At 43.4% G+C, this 27,137-nt stretch overlaps 1 protein-coding gene across 13 annotated transcripts in view; it reads right to left on the reverse strand.

Moving 5' to 3' along the window:
* The window catches only part of KALRN (kalirin RhoGEF kinase), a 526,665-nt gene that overhangs the window by 351,694 nt on the left and 147,834 nt on the right, over positions 1–27,137 (reverse strand). For all 13 annotated transcript variants that reach the window (XR_012623758.1, XR_012623759.1, XR_012623760.1 and 10 more), the window contains one exon: positions 10,230–10,304. Coding sequence is in view for 10 of the 13 variants with exons in the window: in XM_074828701.1 (XP_074684802.1) it covers positions 10,230–10,304 (75 nt within the window). In the remaining 3 variants the exon portion in view is untranslated. The remainder of the gene's footprint in view (positions 1–10,229; positions 10,305–27,137) is intronic.

The following is a 27,137-nucleotide window of genomic DNA, read 5'->3' on the forward strand; positions in this document are numbered from 1 at the left end:
ACCCCTTTCCCACCTACAGTTCCACCAAAGTAAGCTCTGGGGGGAAAAAAAAAAAAATAAAAAAACCTCAAAAAATCTAAATTTTGGTAGGCTGAAAAAGATAAATCAGAAAATTCTTGACCCTTTTAATAACACAAGGAATTCAGCTACAGAAGAGGAAACAGGGTTCAGAACATTCCTGTCCTGTCTTTGCTTCAGGCTAAAAACTGTCCCTCAACAGTTCATCCAAACTGTCCTCAGAGGAGCAGGATAAATAAAGCTCTAACACAGAGTCAGAAGTTCCCAGGACAGACCAGAGAAAATGGGTTAATTCTCATTGGAGGAGGAAGGTTACGTGATGACCCAGTTGGAGGTTTCTGGATGACAGACGGATAAATAAGTGCCTGGACCAATTCCTTCTAGTCCTATGGCACAGAAGAACAAGGAGACATGGGGCAAATTTCAAGAAATGTGAGGTTTAGAAACAGATGTTTCTCATTTGTGATAAAAGTACTGCTCTATGCTTTGAGCAATAGGGTGAAATTATTATTACAAGTGCATTGTACATACTAAAATCCTTCACTTGTTTCCAAATCATTCATGAGAAAACCCTAATTTTTATGAATGCCTGCATAATTTACAATTTTATGAAGAGCCTGTATGAAGAAACGTCAGGTTTCTTCCAGAACAAACCACGGTATGTTTAATTCACCATAAGACTTGCAGAGTTCAGTAACTGTGGTTTACTCTCTTAAATACTAATAATATGTAGCTTTTCCATTGCACTTTCTAACCACAAGTCTCAGCTTTTCTAGGCAGACTAAATGGGATATTACCACCATCGAACTTCAGACACCTAACATGTCTATATTAGGACCCTGATCTCCTCTAATGGAGCCTCCAGACAGGTAGCAACAGCCACAAGAAGAGAAGAAAATCTTTTGGCATTGACTGTACAGTGAGCCTATACTGTTACTTTTCTTTATTATTATCTTCTTTTTTACTGAGGGGAACAGTGAGGTACAGAGAGGGGAAGAAATTCAGCCCTGATCACACAGGAAGTCAAGAAGAACCAGGAGTAGAAATGAGATTTTCTGACTCTTAGTCCGCTGTATTAGAGCTTCATAGCGCTTAGGCTAAAAGTTAGCAATGAAAAACATTACAGAAACTCTGTCTCTGCTTGTTAGTAATCCACCCAAGGAGGCTAATCTTGCTCCAAGTCAGCCATGATCTCAACACCAATTTTACATGCACAGTCTCTTCAGAGAATACCACCCAGCATATTGTTTTAAAAAAAATAAAAAATGGAAGGAAGAGTCTCAATTGCTCTAATCAATATGTCCCATCTCCTGCCTCCCACTGAGCTCACAGACATGGGATGCAATAATCAAACATGTCATTAAGTTTGCTAATTACAGTTATTAAATGCTAAAACAAACAGCTGATAATTTCTAATTGTTTTTCAAGGTGGGTTTTCATGGGCTTTGCTCTGATTTAGAGAGGCAAACAGATGGTCTAGTTATTAGCGCTCTGGAAAAAGAAGTCAGAAAAACACATGTTCTTAAGGGCACAAAGTACACTGAGAACAAATATTTAGCCATATATGTCTTGCATTCCTCCTACAAAATCCTTTGGTATGGCCAAAATGTTGATGGCCTTACCTGTCAGTGGCTTGCTTGCCGGTTCTTCCCATCTCCCTTTCTTCTAGTCTATACAGAAGCCATTGCTAAATTCAACATTTGTTCCCAGAAGTAAGTTTACATCATTTTTCCTCCACAAATCACACAGGGGATATTGCAGTGATGGCACAAGGAATCAGGATGCATAGCACATTAAAAAAAATAGTTAAGGAAACCTCAAAAAACCTGCATGGAAACAGTCAGCACAGTCAGTGACTTTCTGATGACCACTTTTCTGGTAAAGCCTGCAACCAAGACAAAAGAAACTCCAGCCATAAGATCCCTGTCCTGGCAACTGCATGAACTGACACCTTAATCCTCTCAGTTGTGGGCCCAAATGTTTCTGCCTATGCTGGCTCCAACTGCCCACAGGTAAATCAAGATGTTGGCCAACCCAGAGTGTTATTAAAAGTGAACTCTGTGTACGGGCCTTCCCAATTTCAAGTCCTGAGGCACACCCATTCCTAATAATATACAAAAAGCTGAAGTTCCAGCTTTGTATAATCCTGTTTAGGACAGGAAATTATCAGTTTCCTTTAATGCAGACTTCTTGTATACAACAGATTATTTCTGTCGAGCTCTGTTTTCAAGTTGCATCTCTCCAGTTCTATCATCAATTCTACTATGATAGATACTACCTGCTTGCATTTATCTATATTTAAGGGATTCAAACCCTCTTGCTTCCTTTTACACTCTCTTTATAAACATGAATTCACAAGGATTAACCACGGACACAGACAGATGTTAACACATGTAAAGGCTCCTAAGTACCTCATCTAAGGTCCATCAGTAACAGAGACAGGAGTAATACACTGTCTCTGGCCTCCATTCAGATGTCTACTGCAGTTCACATGAATACACTGCTTCATCTGACCCCTGCAGATCATAAGCTGATCAATCTTGATGTTGCAGACTCTGCTGAGACTGTAAGTGAGTTTCCAGAGGAGCTGAAATACTCCTCAAAAGGTATTTCAGTCCAAAATATGGTAAGAAAATGAATGATAATGAAGAGAACTAGAAGAAAGAACGAGCTCAGCTGATGTCAGGCGCCTCAATAAAATGACAAACAATATGCTCTGGTTTTCTAAATCTAACTGACAGACTTCCTAGGAAAGCAAAGTATCAAGGAATTGGTATCCAGAGTCTTAAAATAATATTTCTTTCCCTGCCATGGCTGAGCTCTGTGAATCTGCTTGCTACCAGACCTCCTGTGAACATACCTCTGCACTAAAGCTCCTCCAGTTTCAAGAGGGACTCATCTGTTGTAAGGGTCATATATAGAGTTATCTGTATGACCACCCCCAACCCCAAATTGGTTCCAAAGCAGGTGATTCTAGTGCAACAGTGATGGAAATTGAAGCTCCCATAACAAGCTCACCTGCAAATTAACACAGCTGCAATGCAGTCACCAGGGCCTGATCCTCCAGTGTGTTGCTCTCTGCAGCATCCCATATCCCAGAGTCAATTGCCTGAATCAAATCCTAATGGCCAACATTTGCAACATTACATTCAGGGTTAATGACTCCAAAAACAAGGCCTTATGTTCCCACTACAAGATCCGTTGGCAGAGCAGATCAGAGGCTGTAGATGGGATGCTCATGCAGCCACTGGAGGATCCCATTTCCCACCAGGTAGATTTGTTCCACAATCACCCAGAGCCACTGCATGGATTTGAAAAGACCACCTGTTGTGGCTGTAATACACCCTTGCTGACTTATGCAAGTATTTTGGGGTACTTCTTTAATTTTAAATGTTTACTTGCCAACAGGCCACTGGGAAAACTCTCATTTTCCATGGAGAAAGTTATTGCTGCAGCAAAGCAAAACTAAGGACAAGTGAGACTCATTAAAACAAAGGAAAAGCTTTTTTGTGTGGAAGGCAAAACTTCCAGAGAGAGTCCCGAGGAGTCCATTTCTTCCTCTGGAAGAAGCTGGTTTGCTGTAAAGTAACAAGAGAGCACCAGTACCCTCCTCGTTAACACTGACCCTTACTCACACCTGTGCAAACTTCACTGCCTTTTGCCTCAACTGCAAATTAGTTTTTTTGATCTCGCCTCCTCTATCACAGATGTATGGGAATAGCTGTATATATTTAAAAACAACAGAAAAACTGAGCAAAATAAACCCCAAATCTTCTAAAACAAAACACCCCACTGCAAACTCTCTTGCCCCTGGAGAAGAGGCAGGACCGAAACAGCATGTGACGATGCCAGTCATGCTGCTGCTGGTGGTACTGACAGGCCCTCCAAACTCACACCCCTGGGCATAACATTAGAAGCTGTACAGACTAAGGAGAAACAAAGAGAGGCCATATTCATCCTGATCACACACTGTTTGCCTTCCTCATTTGAGATAAGCACAGAGAAACAGCAATGGCAAAGTTTCTGCTGTTCATCAGCAAAGTGAAATATGTGATAAACTGATTTAATATAACTGGCTGATCAGGTTTGCCACGTCCCCAGCAGGTAAGTCCTCGACAGCTACAGCCAAGTAAAGGATCCTGCAAATTAATGAAAGTTCAAGAGAGAGTTCAAGCGAATGGACTTACATAATTGCTATTAGGAAGTCTTTTACCCTTCTGGTTTTAAGCCTAGTCCTGGGAAACACTGGCAGAAGAAAATGTTTCTGAAATTGCACATTCCAGCACAGTATTTCTATTTCAAATAGCCTATATTTTCCCACAAAGAGAAGTATTAAATAAAACCAACCACTGCTAATACAGAGAGGATGAGCAGTTGTAAACTTCAGTGTTTCTTGTCAGTTAAGATTGATTCTTTAGAAAAAAAACATAAGCCCACAAACCAAAGTGCTTTCACAGAAATAAGGAAGTTTTCAGAGGTGACAAGTCTCATTAGTGGGACAGAAGAGCACAGCTTACTGCAAAATGACCAAAATGGTTGGTTGTTATCATGTTAATTATCTCAGGTGCTACAGTCACCTCCCTGGGTCCTTATATCGATTTATAAGCTACCAGCCTTGATTTCTATGTAAGGACAACTCTCGACTGCCTGTGTAAATGAAGATGAGACCTTTGCTGAGATACATATGGAGCTCACTGTGTCTTTGAGGATGAGAAAATCCTGTGAGCTGGATCAGGATGGGATGTATATACACCTTCTGGCTTCACAGGCTCAGTTCCTTCCTCTTATTGTTGTTTTAAAAGTCCCTATAATTAATTGAGAAGCTATACCTATGTGACAGGATGCAGGGACCCACCAACCAGGAGGTGGTCAGTCCAGCATGTTTGGATGACACCCACAAGTTCTTAAGAATCTTTTCAGATAGAAGTTTTGATTGGGTTGATTTTTTGCCCATTTGTAAAGCACTTGAACCTTTCTGCCTCTCCACAAGGCAGCACAGGTTGCATCGTTACTCTCGCACATGTTAATTAAGGAAGTACATAAAGGAGAAATCTCCTGCTTTAAGGAGATATTGGTGGATCTTGGCAAGCTGCTGGTGTCCGAGCGCCAGGACAGTAAGTGCTGGCAGTGACTAGGCATTCTCTACAGAAATTGTTTAATTTAGTCCATGGCTACAGTTAAAATGTATGGAAAGAAATACACAACTGATTCTGAACACTACATTTACAATCTGTAAATGAAATCAGAAATCCCAGGAAGCATTTTGATTTCTGCATTAGCCTTAGAGTCCTGATGAGGATATCTAAACATCCCCTATAGGTAAAGGCTCTTCCCTATCCTCAAAAATGCCCTAACACTCTTGAAAAACAAAAAGAAAACAAACAAACAAAACCCAAACAAACAAACCCAAACAAAACCAAAAATACCATCAGACTCAGACCTCATCAAAAGACCTGGAAACTCTACAGTCTAAACTTCCTTGTTTTCTTCTTCAAAGAAAAATCTGCATCAATGCAGCAGCAAATTCTAGATGAAAGTGTGATGGCCCAAACCCACTAGGAAAATGCAACAGTCAAGCAATGCTATGTTTTTCTAATAGCATATTTCCTCTTTTTGAAATTTCTGTTGATTCAAACTACATCAGGGAATGGTATAAAATGGAAGACATTTTTCTGTAACAAAATATAGAAGAATTGTTGATATTTCATTTGAAATTTCCATTCCAGAGGAAGAGAAGAATGGAAACTTTTAATTTAAATCAAAACATTTTGTGCAAATACAAAATGTTTACACCATTCGAAAATTAAATATTTTGGTTAGTTCTATTCCCAACCCAATATAAATTTCAGTGTCTACAAATCAGCGTTTGAGACCCCCTGAAATCTGTATCTGAACTCTTCCAGTGCCCAGAGGGCCCTGGGGTCTCATTTCAACACTTTCTCTGAAAAATAAAGTGCATCCATCATGGAAAAAGAAAAAACATGCCCCTCCACATGTGCTCCCATGTACTTCTGGCACTAAGTGACCTGTGGTGTCTTTGGACAAGTTTTTGGGAAGGTCGGTGTCTTCTCCTCTGAGCCTTCCTCTTTGATTCATCCTGCTGGCCTAAATTTAGTGAAACCTAACTCCAAAGTTGTCCTTTCATCTGTTCTATTTACACTGAAATTCCTCCTCTGAAAGACCTTTTGGGAAATCTCTCTCTGTTTTTCCTTCAGGCTCTCAGCCAGGCTCAGACATCACTGTGACTCAGCTCATGAGGCTGCTCCCGAGACATGTAGTGTTGGGGACAGTGGGTTTCTGAAAGATGGAGATGGCCAAACTGTTCCACCTCTCCCTGCCCCATGCCTTTTGGTGCCCAAAGTTCACAGAAGAACCTGCTGCTTTGCTGAACATACGTTGGGAGCTCTGCTTGTCACAGCTGCAGCAGCTCACCGGCTTATTACACCCTTCTGCCTTTTGCTGTTGATTCTTCTGTGCTCAACCACCCTCTCAGAAACCTGGCCAGCCTCCTCCTTTGTACTCCTGCCTCGGCAGATAAGCAGACCATACCTGGGTGACAGGCGGCAGCCCACGCACTGCCGCTCTTCTAAGCCCTCCAGGGAATAGGAAGTGCTGGGAAGGATCTTGAGAAACTCTTCTGGGTGGGATGCAGGGAAAGGCCAAATGCTTTCAGCAAGACCCACGGCATTAGTCAACTAACAAGCTTTTCATAGCCTAAGTGTACGAAAAGCTCCATGCACGGGAAGGGAACATGGTAACACACTCCCCTCCCTCTCCTGAGAGCCTCACACGCTTCCTCCCATATTGCACTGATCAATAGAAAATCTCCTATAAATACAATCAAGCAGCTGAACAACATCCCAAGTTAACCCACTCTTCTAAAACAGCATCTGTGTTTCCTAGCAAAGACTATAAGCCCAGCTTCCAAAATATTTCACCACCTCTCACTGAAAAAAAACACCTAAAATAATCTACAACCTGTTTTATTTCCTCTCCTCTGTGCTCATCTCCTTCTCAGAATACAAAAACCAGTCTCTGGCCTGTAGCTCGCTCTCTAATCGTTCCCAAAGCCATTCCATTGCTGGAAGCAACACAGTGAACAACCCAGGCAAAGCCAAGATTTTATTAGGGCTTAGGCAACAAGCAGGTGGCCAAAGCCTCCTCCCTGCCAACTCCCTGCTTAATCTGCTTCCACGAGGTCAGTGATGGAAGCAATCAGACAGTGATGGCCAGGATGCACCATGCCCCCGACTGATCAGGCCACCTCTCTGCTTATGAGTGCTGGAATAGGATTTTCAGGTGCTGTTTAGACAGACATACACATGAACTTTGCTTGAGTTCAGTCTAGCTCATACATGAGATCACTGGAAGAAATCAAGAACCAGTTCCAGGAAATAATCCCAACATTATTCGCCACTCAACTCTCCCGCGGTGTAGGGATGCGGATGCAGAGTCCTGCGCCTGCTGCTTGCTGCTGGCTGAGCCACCACAGGGAAGAGCCAGGCACAGAGCCCCAGACAGCATTTAGGCTGGATGAATCCATGCCCAGCTAGTTAGAGCTGTATTTCAACTCAGAAATTAAGTGCACTTCTGAAAGCTTGAGTGCTCCTCTGAGATTACACGACTGTGCGGGCAGGTCCTGTTGTGCCTGCTGTGGAGCAGGCAGCAGCCAGTGTCACTTCCCTGCCTGTCCTGCCCTGCTGCTCTGCATGGCCCAGGTGTGGAGCATCCCCAACACTGAAATACAAAGCATGGTATAGTTCCTGCCTGAAGGAGATTGTTTGTTCTCTGCAGCTTTCCTGTCAGATCATGGACTAAAAATCAAGCTGGTGAGCCACAGCAGATGAGAAAAGAAATAAACTATGTAACTGAGATGTTCAGCTGAGATTTTTTTGTGTGTGTTGATAAATTCTGCTGATGTAAGGAGAACCCCCTTGACAACTTTACTGTACTGTTATCGTTAAAATTAACTATAGTATAAAACTCTGAAGAAGACTCAGTAAAACTCTCCTTTTCCTTGAGGAAGACTGATTACAAATGCAAAGTGCTCCCAGACTCTGTACTAACTACAGAACAATTTTTTTTTATCTTGCAAAGTCCAGCTATTTGATTTGTCTATTTTGGCAAACATTTTATCTTCTGTGCTCAAAGCATACTCTAGAAAGTTATTCCATTTTAATTAAAAAGAATCTAGCCACCAGTTGAAGTGCCCAAATCCTTTTCTTAATCTGCTTTATTATAACAACTCAGGGGAAGTCAGGGCAGTACTTAAAACTCTGGGCTGGAGGGTGATGCCGGGGCTACTATAGGAAGATACTAGCAGTTTAGAGTATTCTATCTGTAAAGGCCCCTGACAATTGTTGCCTGTAGTCATTGAGTTTGGAGACCATGGAGAGGAGGCGCAAATCCTAGGACCGCTAAATAGCTAGCTCTGTCAGGAGCTGGCACATTCTGAGCAGATACAATTCAGGAGGCTGGTGAGTCTACGAGGAGCGAGCTGTCCTCTGCCTGCAGTGGATCATGGTGTGAAACCCCAGGGGAACATGTTGGCTCTGCTTGTTTAACGCCCCCCCACAAGGCAGGCTTGGCCCAGGACAGCCTCTAATGAGCTGATGATTTGGTGTGAGACCCTCTGGCTCAGAGCTGAAGGCAGGCACCTTCAGTGTAAGGGGCTACATAAACGATCCAGACAGGTTGTCATTATTAAATATTCCGTGAATTACCAAATGATCCTGCAGTCATTTCCATGCGAAGCAACAACAGGAGCCAAGAACTAAATTGCAGTACAGTGCCTGCATAAATTCCTCCCTTTCACTTCCCCAGAGCGCCCAGTTCAGCTTTGTGTTGCAAACAAGTCTGCAGGTATGCTGTGTTTTTATGACTATGTTCCCCTCTTTGGAGCAGTGAAAGACAACAACCACATAAAATATTTCGGGACATTCAGAATGAAATACCAGTGCAAGGTAAAGTAGTCCTGCATGCCAGTACTGTTGGGATACTCAGGTTTTCACACAAGGCTTCTAGTGTCTCACAAGCTTCCCTCAAAGTCCTGGATTTTCATGCTGTTGGTCAGAAAGTTTAGGGTTTCTACAGTCACAAATCATCTGCCCAAGTCAATGCTGGACTCATGATCCCTGGACCATTTAACTGTTGCTACATAGGAAGACATCTCACACCAGCCATTAGTCAAGGCAAAAGCTTTTCCTGCGTGGCCAGGCATCTCCACAGCTCAGCAGGGTGATGAGCCCCATCCTCATGGGCCCCACTCCAGCACGCAGGGGAGAGCCAGGGAGGAGGACAGCCTCGCTGTTACTCTCCTCCCCTCTGCAGTCAGCATTACTGCAGAGACGAAGGAAACAAAAAGCAAGGACTGCAAACAAGGGGGATGGCTATTTTTGATGCAGGTTTTATCATTGCAATAGGGAAGATCACCAAAAGCAGCCTGAAAGGTTTGCAATCATCAGAAACACTGGAACTGGAAATACCCCGGCTTTATGCTGCCAATTTGAGTGACTTCATGCAAGATTATGATCGCTTATGACTTTCTCTTTCCCCTCTCCCTGACAAGTAATAATTCATGCCAGAAACAATATCATCCAAGCCATTCTCAAAGCTTTTTTCATATTGTCTAGTCCTCATCCACCCCCAGGTCCTCGAGATTTGTCTCCTGAATGAAGGCTGTAAATCTTTGTACAGGATGGCAGGAGAGCTTTGAGCATCATAGTTATTATGTAAATGCAGCATCAATGGTACTTTTAACTGCAAGTTGATTGGGACTGCAAATGAAACACCAGTGATTTACAGGGCTGAGTGCTTCTTACAAACAGGAATTAATGCTCTTCACTGACCTTGAATCCAAATCAGGATCCCTGAACCATCCTGAATGCTTAGACAGCACAGGTCTGGGCTGGAGCTGAGAAGCTGCATTTCATCCCACCTGTGCTGCCCATTTACCTGTTTCTCAGAATATGAAGAAAATCAACATAGGCCAGTTTCCTACACTCTTGAGTATTACTGAGTATTACAGTATTACAGTATTACTGGATAGCCCTGTTACACACACAGCCCTTTTCTTAGCAGAAGAGCTAAGTTAAGTACTACCAAGTCCAAACATGAAACTGGTCCATTGTGACTCTGCAGTGCCATACGGACTGGGATGTGGCAGGCAGTGGTCACACTGGGCTAGAGGGATAGAGAAAAGATGTGCTCACCTGACACGAAGGCCACTTTCTCCTTCAGGATAGGAAGGACATCAGCAGCTTTTAAACCATCATTTCGAAAAGAACCTGCAAAACAGAGGAAAACAGGAAAGTCACATTAGAAGAGAGCATGTCCTTGCTCACAGCTTCATGGACACTATATGTTTCTCAAAATCAGACTGGAGAAAGTCTACAAATTACACAAAAGCACCAAGGAACAGACCTTAATGGCTGATACACAAACAGCATTAGCATCAATAGAGATACGTTTGTAAAAAGAAAATACAGAGAATTAGCTCATCACTTTATCATTCAGAAGTTCTGAAAGGTTAACAAATTGCCCACCAAGTAATCATATTTACCCCTGCTGCCTTTTTCACAGATCATACTATCGAGCCTGGGAGATGCCCAACTTGCACAACAAGCCAGGAGCCTTCTCCCTTCACTGTTTTGAACACAGTCCAGGCAAAATTGCAGGGAACATTACAGCACATTCACATCCATTTAACATCAGCCCTTGAGACAGATTTGCACAGGGGCTGGCTTAAAAAAGGCTTTTCCCCTTCCCTCATTTCTGCTCTACACAGCACAGCTGGAGATGGAACAGCTCAAGGTGGTGACCACGCTCAGAAGGAGGACACGCTCCTTACGAGCTAGCCAAAGTTTTCCCTGGGTAAGGAGTCATTTGAAACCACATGAAGCACATCCTCATGTAATTCATGCTGTTTGACGACATGTTAAATACATCTGCACAGGCAGGTATATAAATATACCTGCACAGGCCTTCCCCCCAGTGCCAAAATATTTCACGTCTCCTGAAAGTTGACCAAGGAAATCCCTGATTTTTACTCTCCTGGAAGCCTTACGAAAAGAAATGCCAATGACTTCAGCCACCAGCAGCATCTTTCTGCTTTGCAAAAGACCAGCAGTAACAGATCACCCCACAGCAAGCCAGACACTGCTATTCCACCAGCACTATTACAAAACAAAAGGTGGGCTTGAAGGACATCTTTGCAGTTGATCTGAAAAGTAACTTATCCATCAACTTATCCATCACTGGGTAGTGAATGCCCATCGTGACAAGTAATCTTTAATACGGCCTTAAATCTATTCCGGCTTATCAAAGAGTACAACACATTTGAAACCCTGTATTTTTACTTTCTGCCTTTCACAGGCAGGCAGCAACCACCATTCTTCTGAATGGTGCCAGGGAAAGATAGTCTTCTCACTGAGCAGCTTTCTGGACTGTCTAGAAACAGGGCAATATTGCTCCAGCCATTGCACCTTCCTTGCTGAACACAGCCGATGACACCTGACCATCTGGGTCTGAAAGTGGGAATGGGGATAAAAGCCCCCCCTAACTATTGTCATCTACTTCTTGCATCATGCAGCCTGCCAAGCTACAGTGGTTCGATCCATGCAGACATGTGGAATAGACAGGATGAAGGCCGTAACAGCCATTTTCACCTGCAGCTGAACCTGTGTACCTACAAATGTTACTATTATTATGGTTGAGTTACTGTTAATGGCAAATGAAGTAGCATTTGACATTTACAGTCAGCTTGTGCAACAAGACTGCCTTGCACATGCAAATACGTCCCTCATCGGTGACCAACGGCTACAACTACCTCTCTAGTCCCCACATGCTCTCAGGTGTCACCTCTGTGACTCTCAGCTCCAGAAGATGAGCAAACTCACCACCTGAGCCTCTGCTTGTGAAAATCAGCACACAAAGGAGTGAGGTAATTCAATGCAAGGCCAAGACCAATGTAACTGCAATTTGAACAGGCACTGGAGCACAGTCCTAAGAGATCCCTAAAGAGTGCTTTGTGTCAGTGATGTGGTTTGGGACCAGGGAAACTAGTCCTGGTTGCTGAACTCATTCTGTGTTCAAGTAAGCAGGGCTTTGTGCACTCTGTGTTAAATATATAAGACTTTGCTGTTAACTTACCCTCTTAACAAGAGTAACCTCTCAGATCCCAGGCTGGGGCTAGCTCTCACATCAAAGGTAGGAACCATTCAGCCACAGGCAACGTTTGGAATTTAAGCAGCTTTGTATATAAGCATCGTATCCAACAGTGAAGCAAACGAGAACAGCCAACGTGCTAGACACATCACTTGTGGCTCAAAGACACTGAAGCAGAGTACTGGGCCAAATTTCTCCAGCTGCAAGATCAGCAGTGTCAGTGCAAGTTGAGTTTTGGCCAATATTTGTTAAATTTGTCAGGGAAACAGCAAAGTCAATTCTTAGGCACTTAACTGTGCAGTAGACATACAACTGAAGTCTTAGTGAACATTACCAAAAAATTTCAGTGGGTGTGGTATTCATATATGTAAAACACACAACAAGGATGTCTTAGCAAGAGCCCACTATACTGACAGCTGAATGACAATTTCAAACACTCTCCCACAAAGAAGGACTGCATCTCACAAAGGTAATATGCATGGACACCAGGAGAAAAATGTATAACTTTTAAAGATGGTCACATCCTGACCTGCAGCAGGGCAGGGTACAAGCAAGGGGCTCGCTGCTAACAGCGCCAATGTCCTGACATTGCACAGGAGAGGCAAGAAAAGACACAAATGGGGACAGTGCTGCCAGAAGGTGCTTTCATTTTCCTCAGTATCCCCCAGGACACGTCAGTCATGCTCCAAAATGACAAATGAATTAGAAAACTGTGAGCCCATCCTATAGCCAAGGAATCAACAAAAACTCCCAAGAGCTGCAAATGATGAGGGAGCAATCTCCTGAAGGTAGATCAGTGCCTAAAGCAATGCCCTCTCTCTGGGTGATGTACATCCTCACCCAAGTGGCAGCTCATGACCCACAGATGAGACCATGGCCACTGCTTTCAGAAGTCACTCCAACTCCTGACAAAACCCTCGTGTTCGCATCTACATCTCAGAGCATGCTGTCAGGTTTTCCAGCAAGGGCTGGGGGAAGGGATGCATAAATGGGAAAACCAATGCCTGTAATAAGGGCTCCAAAAGCAACAGCAAATCTGTCTCCAGGAGGGCCCAGCACAGCAGTGATGCATTCCCCAGTTCATAAGTTATTATAAGCATACCCCTAATAATACTCATTTTCATCCTATTCCCCAGCTGTTTCTAATACATTTGTTTTGTTTGTTTGCATGCTGGATCCGAAGTCATGTCTGCATAGCACCATCTAATTTTTGCTGCAGAGCCCCGGGTATACAACCATCTATCCAGTTCGTTACTACGATAACAAAGGCTGTACTTTATATCCTGTCCTACACCTCTCTCCTACCCCCGTAAGACCCAAGCCCTTCTGTGACAGAAGGACAGAGAAGTACAGACGGATGAAGGAAGAGCAGGCTGAACTCTGAGCCATGCAGCTCATTGTCCATGCAGTGGTTTGCTGGTTCACCATCACCATAAGCATGGGACTACACAACAGTGCCCCTCTCGCCCTTCTACCTACAAGTCTCACTATGGTCTGCAAATAAGCTTGAGCACTGCAACCACCTCTTTACCAAAAGAGAGGCACAGAGAGTATGGTGCCATGTCACAGTCACCCTGCAGCCCCTCACACCTTTATGACAGCCTGGCTTAATGTGCTATCCACATAGTGGGGACACTGTGACTATCCACAAACTTTTATTACTCCAGTGACATGAGAAGAAAGCACACCATGCTTGCAGGAGCAGCTGACGGAATAATGTGTTCCTGTAAACATGGAAGCACTGAAAAATTTAAAAAGTGGATCCTCAGCATGGCTGAGTCACGTTTCAGGGCAGAGCAGTGTTGCACATGCACAGCCCATCTCCTAGCAGGGATTCCCTGCGCGGCAGAAGCAGCTCACAGTTTTAGGTGAGATGCTGTAATGAGAAGCCAGCTGGGTGAGATGGGATGCTTACGGCATGCTTCCACATTAAATGCAGCAAACCTGAAATCGAGAGAAGAAAATTCCGTTTTCCCCACACAAATGCCTCAGTTGGCCTGGGGAACTGGCTGCTGCAGGACGTGGAGGTCAGCAGCTCAAGGGCCTTCCCAAATGGGTTAGAGATCTGCAAACAACAAACATCTCCAGGGAACTGTAAAGATTAATAAAATAAGCAAGAGTTTTGGAAAGAATATAAACCTACAGACTTTGGAGTGAAAGCCAAACTCTAACTCTTGGAGTGAAATATAAATTATCGCTGGAGAGAGCCCTGTGGGCTTTAAGATTTCTTTCTCTAAGCAGAGCGCAGGGCCTCTGTTAGAGACACCGTCTTGGGCTAGATGGACCAATGGTCTGCTCCAGAGTGGCTTTTCCTAGAAAAGCTTCATTTCTAATCTGAAAAAATGCAGGTTTTGGCTTCAAATAAAGATCAGCTGCTGAAAATATGGAAATACTTTCTATACTTAAAAAAAAGTATGCGTAGGCAAGAAGAAGGCCTCCTGTCAGAGCACTGCATGGGGCTTAATCACTTGGCTCCTGATGTCTTCAGCGGGAGTTGTTCATCCCAAGTCCCATGCAATGTTTCAGGAAAGGCAGCCCACATTCTCATAGTTCCCAGAACAGATTTGACTATTTAAAAACTTTGGCATGAAGTTTCTTTAACCAAACAAAACTGAACTCCTTGGGCTAAACCCATCCCTCGAGAAACTCTACTGGAGTCCAGGAGGCAACAGTAGGATTAATCTGGTCCATATTGTTTTTTCTTCTTCCCTCAGTAAAGGCCTATCCTGTATTTCACTCCTCCCCTACCCCACCTCCAGTTTTTGGAGCAGTTATCTCCTAGGTTTACCACAGCCTATTTCCCTTCCTACCTCTTTTTTTTTTCCCCTCACTCAGTAGATTTTATTTTTGCTTGCCATACGGTAGCATCTTCGCTTTCTACAACACACAAACAGAAGGGACGTCTGATGTGAGCAAAGAGAGGCAGAACAAAGGAGACTTTATTATTCCCATTGTAGCCTTTGCAAACTGAGACACAGAGAGATTGACTTGTCCAGTGTCAGAAAGTTTGTGCAGAGCTGAACCCTCATTTTCCCAATGCTTCCCCAATGCTTTTCTCATACAACCATCCCTTTGTTTTCTGGCAGAATATAATCCTCCTTCTTCTTCTCTTTACACTTCTTGCTTCCTCCTCCTGCCCTTCTCTCTCCATTATTCTTTCTTTGTGCATTTCTGCCTCAAATATTTACTTTTTGTGTGTGCTAAACCCTCTTTAACCCCTTCCTCCCTTTCCTGCATGCTATTGTCTGTCCCCACAGGGTTGTGAGCCTTCCTAGTTTGATTTCCCTGATTTTCTACAAGCCATGGAGAGGGGCTTAGCCAAGGGCTGCCAGGGCCTTTGCTGCTAGGATTTTGCTGGCTGAGGCTCATTGGTTCAGAGTCAGAGAGGCCACAGCATGGCACAAGCATTTGGTTGAATAGAAGCAACATGTGCTCCGGACTCGTATTTTAGCACCATCTGGCAGAGATAAATGGGGCTGGACACTCTGCATCTGCCGATCACTCCTCTGCGGACAACAGCCTGATCCCTGATGCAAAGAAAGAGCATTTTAGTGCCCTGGGCCCCCCAGGAACCTGCGAGGCTCTCCTGCCACACTTCCCTGGTGCAGACAGCAGAAGAGCAGGTTTTGGCTTCGCAGAGGAAGGAAGGACGGAAGGATGGAAGGATTGAATTGAATCTAAAGGCAGCACCAGCCAGAAAAAATACAAAATTAATCTGTAAATATCATTACTAACTATTATTGAAGATTAACCTAGAGCTATATACTTCACAAACAAAGGTTATTATTCTCCTTAATAACCAATAAAAAGTAATACCTGGCCTCACAGGAAGTATTTATAGCCCTAGGACTGCAGGTCAGAGTGTGGCAGGGCCAGCGTGAAAGGCAGGTTGGACTAGCACCATAGCCCTGGGGCAAGGATGGTGGCTGTCCCCCTCCACCCTTGGTTTGCTTTCTCAAGCAAGAACTTCTCACCTGGTGCTCCTGACATGTGTGCCCTGCCTAAACAAACGAGTGCAGCAAACAGACTCTCTGTATGCAACATACCTTGAGCAGTAAGCATGGCCACAGCATGCAACACTCATCAGGGGAGACCAGAAAAAGCTAACACGGACATTGCCAATATTTTCCATGGAAGCACAGCTGGCATTGGCTGTGTTTCTCACCCCATGCAGAGCTGGGGCTAGAGCTTGCTTTCAGCTCTGCAGTGGAAATTTAAATAATCCCTAGGACCTCTGTAGACTTGTGATGGCTTTCTTGCTATATAACTGAAGACCCACATAGCATTTAAGCTTGTGGTTGAAGTCTGCTTATTTCTGCACGTCTAAGTGTGTATAAACACAGGATTATAGACTTATAGGTATGCAAAGTGGGTTACAGGTACTCATAGAGGATCCAACCATAAATCTTCTGTGAATCTGATATCTAGTACTCCTGTTAGTTTTGCACAGACTAAATGTCTTTATGCCACCAGATCTAGTGTGCAGACTGACACACAGACCCACGCCATAGCCTCAGAAGTTGCAAGAACCATAGACACCAAATAGATAGTCTGCACAGAAGACTAATTCCACTGCACCCCCTGCCAAGCACTTTATCCCAGCTGAGACAAAAGTTATACTCATTACATTGCTGCATTTATTCTAAACTGAAAAGATGAATGTTGGTTTTATATGTAACACTTAGGCTCAGTCCAAGACTAGTATTATTTTCTCTGTGTTTCCTTATTCTGCCCTTCCTTTTATTAATTATACACCACTACTGCTCACTGGAACATCCTTCTGGTCACAGATATTGGGTGGCAATACTACAGGCTACCTCTGATTCCAAGTTTTGTCAGTGCTTGTCAGAGGTCCAGCTGCTTTTATGCCCCCTCTACACTGACAGGTCAGTCCCTCTGATTTCCCACTGCTTGAATCCCTGCAAAGGGACAGCCACTGCCAGCACAGCCCCCTTCCCTCCCCTGCCTGTGACACCAAGAGGCAGGGCTGGGGTTTGGGGGAGCTTGCTAATTGCCGAGATTGTTATTCCTTCCACGAGGTACTTGGCAGCATCAAGCCTCCCAGCACAGCCTTTGAATGTCCACACATTTAAACAGTAGCCTCAGCTTGAAAACATGCCAAAGAATAGGCAAGGCTTCAAGAAAGATACAGCTGCTTACAGCAAGCATGCAAATTCATTTGCCTCTGTGCACATGTGGCCTCTAATAAGCTGTGTTCAGCATCTAAACCCTAAAACATCACACCCTGTGCACCCTACCTAAGCCAACAGCCAGGCTTTGCCTTTTCATACATGGCACAAAACCATTCAAAGCATCAGAAGGATACCGAATTAATGCACAGTCTGCAGCGAAGGCTCTGCTTCATCTCCATCCATGGGGGATTTTATTCATTTCATTTTAAACACACACTAATAGAGATGCTAAGAGAATGCAATGACTGTGAGTCAATCTTTTATGCATTTCCTTTTTATTTTCATCAGGACTTTAGAACCAGGCTGAGATCGTTCAGTTCCTACCCTTAGAAAAATAATTAGACATCATAGGTAGCCCTGTGGATAGCACATCTGACTGCTAGTTAAAAGACCTGGCTCTATTTGTGGTTCTGCTCCTAAATTGCTTTGTGATCCTGAACAAACTGTTTTAACTGTGCTAGAACTTGGTTTTCCTCTCTACAGAATGGAAATAATGACTGCCCACATCAGTAAAGCACAGTCAGGTCCACAGACCACAAAAGTACCTTACAAACACAAATTAATTTTGTCTCAAAAAACCTTTCTGAGGCAGTGAACTGCTGCAGTGTACTTTTACAGATAGGCAAAAATGAGGTACCAACAGTAGGAAAGACTTGCTCTGGTGATCACAGAAAGGACTTTTTGGGCAGAAAAGAGAGACATTAGGAGAATTAGAAAAATTAGGTCATCTGACACAAAATCTTGTATTTTATTTCTTGAGTGTGCAAGCAGTGGATGCACTGTCCCAGAGGGAAATGAGTGTATTCAGCACCTTGAGCTTTTAGTCATTAAGTGTCTTGCTGTAGATTGCATTACACATCAATGACCACCCAGATGCAAGGAGTCTTCTATGGTGTTAATAAAGAGCTATGGGTTATTTGCAATATAAGGTCATATTTTAAGTATGGCCATGGTTTCCACCCAAGCCTTCCACCACTGGGCAGCCTTCAAAAATATTTTGTTTTCATTTCACTCCCCTTCCAATTACAATTGGATTCCTTATGGAAACATTCCTCAGAATTTTATAATCCTGTAAAAAGTTTAGACCTGCTGATGGATTCCCGTAGGGACACAATTTCTTTGTGAAGTTGTAGAGGTTGGGTACCCAGGGTCTTACCCTCTATTAAGTTTTGTAGGTTAGAATAATTTCCTTTAACTAGAATTGGTTTAGTCAACAAGCTTTTCCCAAAAAGCTGCAGGGGGGCATCTGCCAGCACCTGTCACGTATTAGTGATGTGCTTAGGGCTTCCCATCCATCTCTCAGAAAGTGTCCCTCTCAGATCCTGGAGGTCCCCAGCCGCCAGTAACTTCTCCAGGACAAAAAAATAAAATAAAATATCTAATTATGTACAACATTCAGGAGGCACTTTGCTGAAACGCCAGCCTTACAAAGGAACCATATGCCAGTGCCTCAAGTGTGCTTTGCAAACATCTGCCTCTCAGGGGGATTTCATGCCAGACAGTAAGAAAGCAACTTTAATTAGAGGCCAATTGAGATCCTTGTCCCAAGGTCTGTGACTTCCCTAAAAAAGAAAAAAATAATCCCAAACAAACAAAGCAATTGCATTTGCCCCCATGTTTAAAAACAATCTGTACATTTTCCTTTTTAATGCAAAGTTCTCTTTTTAATTTTTCTGACAGGGTTCAACATGCCCTGTCCAAACAGACGCACAGGCTGACAAAGTTCCCATTGCCTTCATAAAGATCCCTGCCCAGGAAGGATGGTTGTGTCTAGTGAGAGTGTCAGAGTAGATTTTAAATTAGTCATTTTTGATGTGGTTCATACAGCATTCACAAACTAGTGCCTCACTATTAATTAAGCTTACATTTCACTCTGTCTCACCTCGCCTCAAATCCCATCTGATCAGACACATTTCTTCCTTTGCTCATCCCCTTCAGTCCCTCTTTCTTTCTGCTAGGACTTATGATTTCAGCTTGCAGCTACTGTGTCATCCTGTGAAGCTGATTTTTTTAACAAAATTAACAAAATTAAAACCCAAACCTGCAACTCAAAAGGGATTTTTTCCCTTCCCATGCACAAATTCCCCAGTTATGGATAAAGCAAGACCCATGCCTCAAGCTCTTGAAACGGGGCAGGCAAGTAGAAACCATCCCTACAGAGGGGTATGTGGGAGAGCAGCCAAAGCCCTGCTGGGGTTGCAGAGGCGATCCCCACCCCAGAATGGGACACAGCTCATCCAGACTAGGCAGTCGCAGCTCTCTGGGTGATGCACCTCTGGATAAAACCAGCAAAAACAGTGCAGCAAGAACGGCAGAAGAACACATGCCAGCTAACATCAGGTGCATCTCCTCATCCCCTCAGGGATCCCTCAGGGGCACAGGAAAGTCTCATGGGCTACACTGTGATGCTGAGCTGCTCCAACAGCAGCTCCCCACAGCCCTTACCTGGAGAGCAGGACCTCCATTCACACCCCACCCTTCTGTCCTTATTTCAGTTTTTCAGGGTCTACTCCTCTGCAAACCAACCTAAAACCAACTCCAGCCCACTGGCAGGGACTGTGCATAACCCACCGAGCTGTAGAGTGGCAGCAGCTCCTCCAAGGGTCTCACAAGGAAATGCTCTGGGTGTAATAGCGATCAGTCTAACTTCCCTGACAACATCCTAAATCTAAACAAAACCAGGACAAACATTTTACATACATCAGCAGGAGGGGGAAGGCAAGACACTCACGGGACTAAATAATTTATCTGCCTCTCTTACGGATGCTGACATTTTTGACACACATTAAACATTAATGAAAATCATTTTATGGATGGCTGAGTCATGCCAGTCAATGCATAATCTCCTGCCTCTCCACCTGCCCCTTTCACCCTCATCTGGCTCCTATCATGGAGCACAGCCACTTGTAACTCTGCCCCCTGAAAGAGGCCAGGCTCCCCCAGATGCCAAAGAGCAGAGCAAAAGCACCAAGGGGGCTGAACAGACCCTAACAAACACATGGCCGAGAACTGAGCCCACCGAGTCCTAACCCCACTGCTGTTAAATTCACAAATCTGCTGTTTTGTTAATTAGCTAACAAGAGATGCTCTGAGTCATTTTGGAAAGCAAATTACCTCCTTAATTTCTAAAAGCTTCCCTAGCTGCATTTGTTTTAAACTTACTATTTTTTCCTTCTCTCAATGTATAAATGCCAATTAAATTACTGCCTGCCTCTGTTTAATCTAATGTTAGCCTACTCATATTTTCAGCTGCTCCCTAATGCCAGTACAGCCCCTTATGCCCAAATCTCTTTAGCATGCTAGTATAAATGTTTATAGCCCAAAGACTTACTGCTGTAAGAAGCTTGACATTTTTGTGGTAAAAACCTGCAATGTTATTGTAATGTTGAACAGAAAAGGATCACCAATGGGTTGAAAAATGCAGCTTTCCTTTAGTTTGTTCCAGCTAAGGACACATATAAAGAGGTGATTGGGATTAAAGCCTCACTAACTGTCTAAATCTCTTCCTGGACAAGCAGTCCTTGAATTTTTTGAAATGCTACTCACCAAAAGGTAGTTACAGAAAGCCACTGGGCAGCTTTCAAAGACAGAGGACACACATTTAATCACATCTTACATATCCCATTAGTCTGTGAGACTGGACACCGGAGTTACCAGAAATATGTTTTTCATCCCAAACATACTTTTTTTATGGAAGGGGCTAAAATATATCTAACAAGATTATCACCTAGACTCAGTAAATTGGCTTCTTTTCACTAAGGGGCAGCTCAGAGCTGCACAAATAAATGGCTACAGGTTAATGAGATCTGACTGATTCCAGAGAGTGCAAGCTGCTGCTCTATAGATCCCCGACAGCTGGAGTCAGATGACCATCCAACTCATCCCTAAAATACAGGGAAATAGTTCAGGGCCCCTCTTTCCAGCCCACTACCAGGTTGCAAATGCAAAAGCCACAGACCTGACCTTATCTCCTTATTTTTTTCTTTCAAGAGAGGTGAAAGAAGTGCATTATATTAGCAATTATTTTTTTAATTTCACACATTGCATTATAAAATCCTTCTCCCATGCACATCTTCCCTTCTTCTGAAGGGATTTTACTGGTTGGTGGTTACCCTGATTTCAGTTTCACTGAACAGCATGCTCTGCAAAAAACAGCAATTCCAGGCAGGAGGAAGCTGTCACATGCGAAGTGTCAGTAACAGTCCACAAAAGTTCATTAAAAAGATACTCCTAAAGATAGTGAAATTATACATTGATCACAGATGACCTATGGCCTGTGGTGTCTTACCAGGATCTTGCTACAGGAGGCTGCTAAGACTCATTTGAGTACAACACTGAGGAGTAGACCCCAATCTAAACTCAGCTGTCAAGAAAACGACATTTATGACCTTCACTACATTAGAGATGAGGAGACAACACAGCTTTTCCTTTCCCCCACATCTCCTACTGCAGGTGAGATTTCACTCCTGTGGCTGCAACATTTTAATAATCCATTTTTATATTTTTTCCCAGCCAGGAATCCATCCTGCATACACATCCCATGCAAAGCATCTGTGCTCTCCAACACAAACACACAATCACACGCACCTTCTCATATTTTGGTTCTAGCTTTGCTGATAGAAGTACAGACCATGTCCACATTTCCAGCCTACGACTCAGCCCAGGGTTTCCATGACCTTTTCATACAAACTCCAGCTCTACTGCTGGAATGACTTGTCCATTATATTAGTTTTTCAATAATTCTTAGGCACTACCATGCTAATGTGGCTTTGAATAAATGACAAGTCACAGTCAGAAGTCAATGAAACATTAGGAGCAATGACAAAACAAAAATGGCAAATTAACTGCACAAAGGAAAAGAAAGAAAAGCACTGATATTTTTCTGCCTGTTTCCAAAGCAAAGGCAGAATGAAAGACGGGCTGGAGAGAACAGATTCATCATGCTTTGGCTTCATTATTATAATAATTAATTTATATTAGCAGGTGCACATTAAGAAGATCTGTTTCCACCCCTCTGCCACCACCAGCTGGTGCAACATGCGTGTGTCAGTCATGGGAAACAGTAGTTGTGCTGATGCCCCTCGCCATCCATCTTATGTCTGCATCCTGCCCTGCCTGCAGCTTTGTTATGGGGTCCGGTCAGCATCACTGGTATAGGGCTGCACAAACACATCGTGGAGAGCAGTTTCTATCCAAAAGTGCCTAAGATGGCCAGAGCCAGCTATGGTTGGAGACAACCAAACCTGTAATGGTATTTCCCATATTTCATGGCAGCTGATTAATGGCAGTGTGCAGATGTCATAGCCAGGGATTTGAGGCAGGACATTCATAATAACCTTTTATAAACCTGACATTTATAAACCTGAACTGGAAAAGTAGCTATGACTTTCCAGCCAGAACTCTTGTTCCTGAGGAACATATCATGGAAATGTTCATGAGTCCACAGACCACTATTTTATACCCCACCCAGTGGATCCCACCACAGGATTTGGCCCAGTGCCCCCCAGCAGGGTTCAGGGATATTACATGGGACTGAGAGGATCAGAAAAATATTCTCTTGGTAATGCCTGCTTACATTTTGTAATCTGATGAAAATGTGGCCTGTGGAAACACATCTACCCTCTCTACCACTTTCCTGGGAAGCCCTATCAAATGTTGCAATATCCATTTATAGAAAGGTGTATGTTAACTCCAGAAAGTCGAGATACGTGACACTGACTACTAATGAAAGCTGTAGGATAAACCAATAATGACATGATTGTGAATAAAAAATGCATACTGAAATAGAATGGAAAGAAATGTAGGAGAGGTACAGAATTCAATTTTCCGAGTGGTATACTGGCTTAAATGATATAGACAAACAACCTTTTCATGGCCATGAGATGCTCCTTTGGAAATGTTTTGTGAACTCACACACACACAGAAAAACAAAGAGATAAATAGTCTCTTCTTCCCCTGCACTGAAGAGCCACAGTACTGAGCACACTGACTGCTGTAAGACTACTGACAATTAAGGATGTGTCACCCTGAGCACTATCTCTGTCTGCACGTATCTAATCTGCCCATTACCATCGTCCTCAGCCACCACGACACAACCATGCACAGAAATCCTATGTTATGGGAATAAATATCTATTGAAGCCAAAACGGCAAGTCAGCCGAGCACATAAATTGCCCAGATTCTACCCGAGGAGAAGAATAATTATCCTTCCAAATCCACTTTAAAACCCTCACTAAAAAATACTTTCTGAAGAGGTCAAGCCCTAATGATAGCTAATACTTTCAAATGAATCTTTGTTATTGCCCAAATACAAAGAGCTGTTTTAACGCATCACGACAGAAGAATGCCTCCTCCAGGAGCGAGCTTGCCCGCATTTGTATGGATCATCACTTAAGTGTTCAGTAAGTCATATGACTTTGTGGCTTTGAAAGATTGCACTTTGACGTTCAGTGGACAGATGTCAGCATAAAAAGGTAGGGGAAAGAAAAAGTCCGAGCTCTGCGCAGCCAGCAGTAATTGACAAAACAGCAGTGAGCTTGTGGAGACCAAATAAGCAATCGCAACTGAGCTACCTCCTTTGCTTCCAAAAAACTGCTTAGCAATAGCGTAGACAAAAATGCCAGGAAAGTGAAGTGTCCTAAGTCACTGCTACCTCCTCAGCAACATGGCTATGCAACCACTTACACTACCACTAGCTCAGGAGCACCCACCACTGCTAGAAAACAGGTACCCAGCAAAACAGTGCACTTGAAGCTGTAACACCAGTTAGTTGCTTGGGTGTCAATTGTTTGAGGAATACTGTGTTGTAGCTTATGCTACCACTGTCACTGCTGTTCCAGAGATAAACAGAAGGCTTCTGTAATCAGTGTTTTCAATCCAGCCCTTTTCACAAGAGCCGCTATTCAATTATAATGACTGTTTTGTTAAGTGTGGTTCTACTCGGAAAACTGACTCCATAAAAATAGGATCATGGAGTTCATGTTTATTGCATCTCAATGATTTCCAGATCAAATGCAGTCAGTTTACAAGTAAAAAAGATGTTTGGTTTGTTTTTCCAACTACCAGGTCTACAAACTCATGCTGGGATCTAGAAGTTAAGTTGTCATCTTTTTGGCTTGTACAATTGCAAAAGGAACAAAAAAGAATTCTGCTCGCCCACTCCCAGAGTGGCTGCATATCTCCAGCTTCAACAGAGATAATAAGGAATAAAAATGAAGACAATATTTTCAAACCCACTTATCTAATTCTGCGCTTCAGGGCTCCAGAAAGGTAATCTGATTTTAAAAGCTACTCCAAGGGCAACTTGAAGTGACAAGACTTAAGTACCACTTAAAATTGTACTGCATATTTAGGTACCTAAATAGTATGTACCTAACTTTAGACACCCATTTTTCAAAACCGTTCCCCTTAATTTAGTCACCAAATTAATCAGATCTGCATGTGATTACACATAGATAGCAGATCATTTCAGTAGGAAGGTGCTATTTTTATATAGACACTTGTCAGAGCAGAATTGCATGTTAAACTAAAATTTATGAGTCCACAAGCTGAGTCTACATTAACTATTTGACAGCTTCAAATTATTGCATTACAGACATTGCCAACTTGCTTACACAGACACATGTGTGTACATGTAACTTAACCATTCCCCAGCTGTCTGTCTGTAAAACCTCAGCGTTGTAGGGGTTAGCAAGTTTCCCTTATGGCAACTCCTACAGGTCGTAGTCAGATATCTGAGACCCACTGTCATGCACATGAAAGAAACAAGCTGTTCTAGGGGCAAAGAAACTCCTGAAACCTGGTTTGGTATGGATTAGCTTCCTACTATGTTGACACACAGATCCTCGAAGTCTTTGTCATGTCCCCTGTAAGTTCCCTACAGCAAAACCTCCACTCTTCAGCCACGTCGTCGCTTCTCCTCATTTCATCCCCCCAATACATCCAGCTCTTTCCTTCTGGGCTCCTGAGCCAACTGGTTTCGGATGACACCAGTCAAACATATATTATACCCCCAGTGCTGCCCTGTGGACCCCAGTATGATGGTTGCCTTGAGCCTTGAAAAGGATTTGAAGGAGCCTTAGCTAACAGCTGTATGTGAAACACAGATTTATTGAGGGTAAACAAAGTGAATGTTTGCCCTGTTAACCAGTTGTCATGAAGCATTCCTCCATGACCCATGGTACAGCAGTGTTAATGGCTGACCAACCCATCTGGATTTGGGCTTTGCCTCCTCCTGCCTTGCACCTTTGGGAGTTAATGACAATGTCTGATTGCAACCAATGAGATAATGCATAAGAGCTTACAGGAAAAGTGGGCTGAAAATAAAGGCTGGGAACATGGCCAGTATTTACAGATGTACCGAGTTAACGAGTTCGGAGGAACTTTCCAAAATATTAGCCAGTATCACACACCCAGCCGTTCCACACTGGTTTCACAAGCTGGAGGTGCCTGCTTGCGGGAGCAGTCCTGCCAGGCCATCCTTGCAGCTTTAGTGTGGCTCTCTCCCTCTCCTATTCCCCTCCAACAAGGACAAGCAATGGTGTTTAATTAAATCCAAATGTTATCATTTTTAGCTAAGTGTAAAATTGTTGATTTGGAAAGCACCACGTCTGGCTTTTATCATTAAGGAGCGCTGTGATCAATGTAACAGGCCAATTATGGCAGTTATGGTGCTGAGAGATGTATTTCTGTTCTCTGGCTCTCTTTATGTATTCAGGTGTAAAGCAAAGGAAAGTGCAGCCCCAAATGCTAATTGCGCTGCTTAGGACATACTCAGTCCCAAAGAGCTCCTTCCAGGGCCCCTTCAATCACACAGCTATTTAGTGCCAGGCAATTGCCAATCCTTTCCCACTCCAACACCAGTCAAGGTCTTGCCCGTGATGATGAAATCTGCCTGGAGATTTTAGAAATCCATAGTCACGCAGACAAGGTTGTTGCTCCTGCAAACAAGTCACTGCTGACTTGCTTTTATAAACTGTCAGGGGGACTCTGAAATGAGCACAGTGAGAAGGAACGGGTGTACTTGTGGCTCACTCCGTCCTCCGGATGATATTTTCCCAGCACACAGTCACAGCTCGTGCTATTTGAGTCATCCTCATCTGAGAATGCAAATAGTTCCCAACTGGTAATACAGCATTTATGCTTGCAGGCTTAGAGCTCAGCTTCTCTCACCATGCTTCAAGCTGAGCCAAGCCCTGGAGAGCCAGGGGGTATTCAATGTCGGGGGTAAGGAGCCTTGTACGGATGGGATGGTAGGATGGTAGGCAATGAAATGCTTTGGGCTGGAGGGAAAATGGATTCCTCCCAATACTTTAGACTTTTTAGACTCCCAAGGCTTTAGACTTTGGATTAAACCCTGTCCTTAGTCATCCCGATGCAGAGAGGAGCAGCTCTACACATTTTTCAGAGAACTGTAGATTTACCCTGCTGAAACCATCCTTCAGTTCCACACTTCTGTATGACTTTCCTCATGGTTTCTCTGTGAGTTATTTTTATTCCTTATAAGAAGAAACGGATTTGCCTTGCCATTTACAGCACAAGACATCGCACAGTTACTGACTCAGACCTGAACACTTACTGCTTGGATTCCCAAGAAAAATAACATTAAATTGGAGTTTAGGTTGAGTAAATTCAGATCTCTGAAAGCAAAAGTAGCATTTTGTGGGAAGTTGTAATTATTCCAGACAATCAAGAGAAACCCAGAATATTCAGAACTGAGTTAAATGTAAAAGTAAACCAAGATGGCAAAGGTATGGAAATCAG

The sequence above is a fragment of the Strix aluco genome, chromosome 6, assembly GCF_031877795.1.
Source record: "Strix aluco isolate bStrAlu1 chromosome 6, bStrAlu1.hap1, whole genome shotgun sequence".
Lineage (NCBI taxonomy): Eukaryota > Metazoa > Chordata > Aves > Strigiformes > Strigidae > Strix > Strix aluco.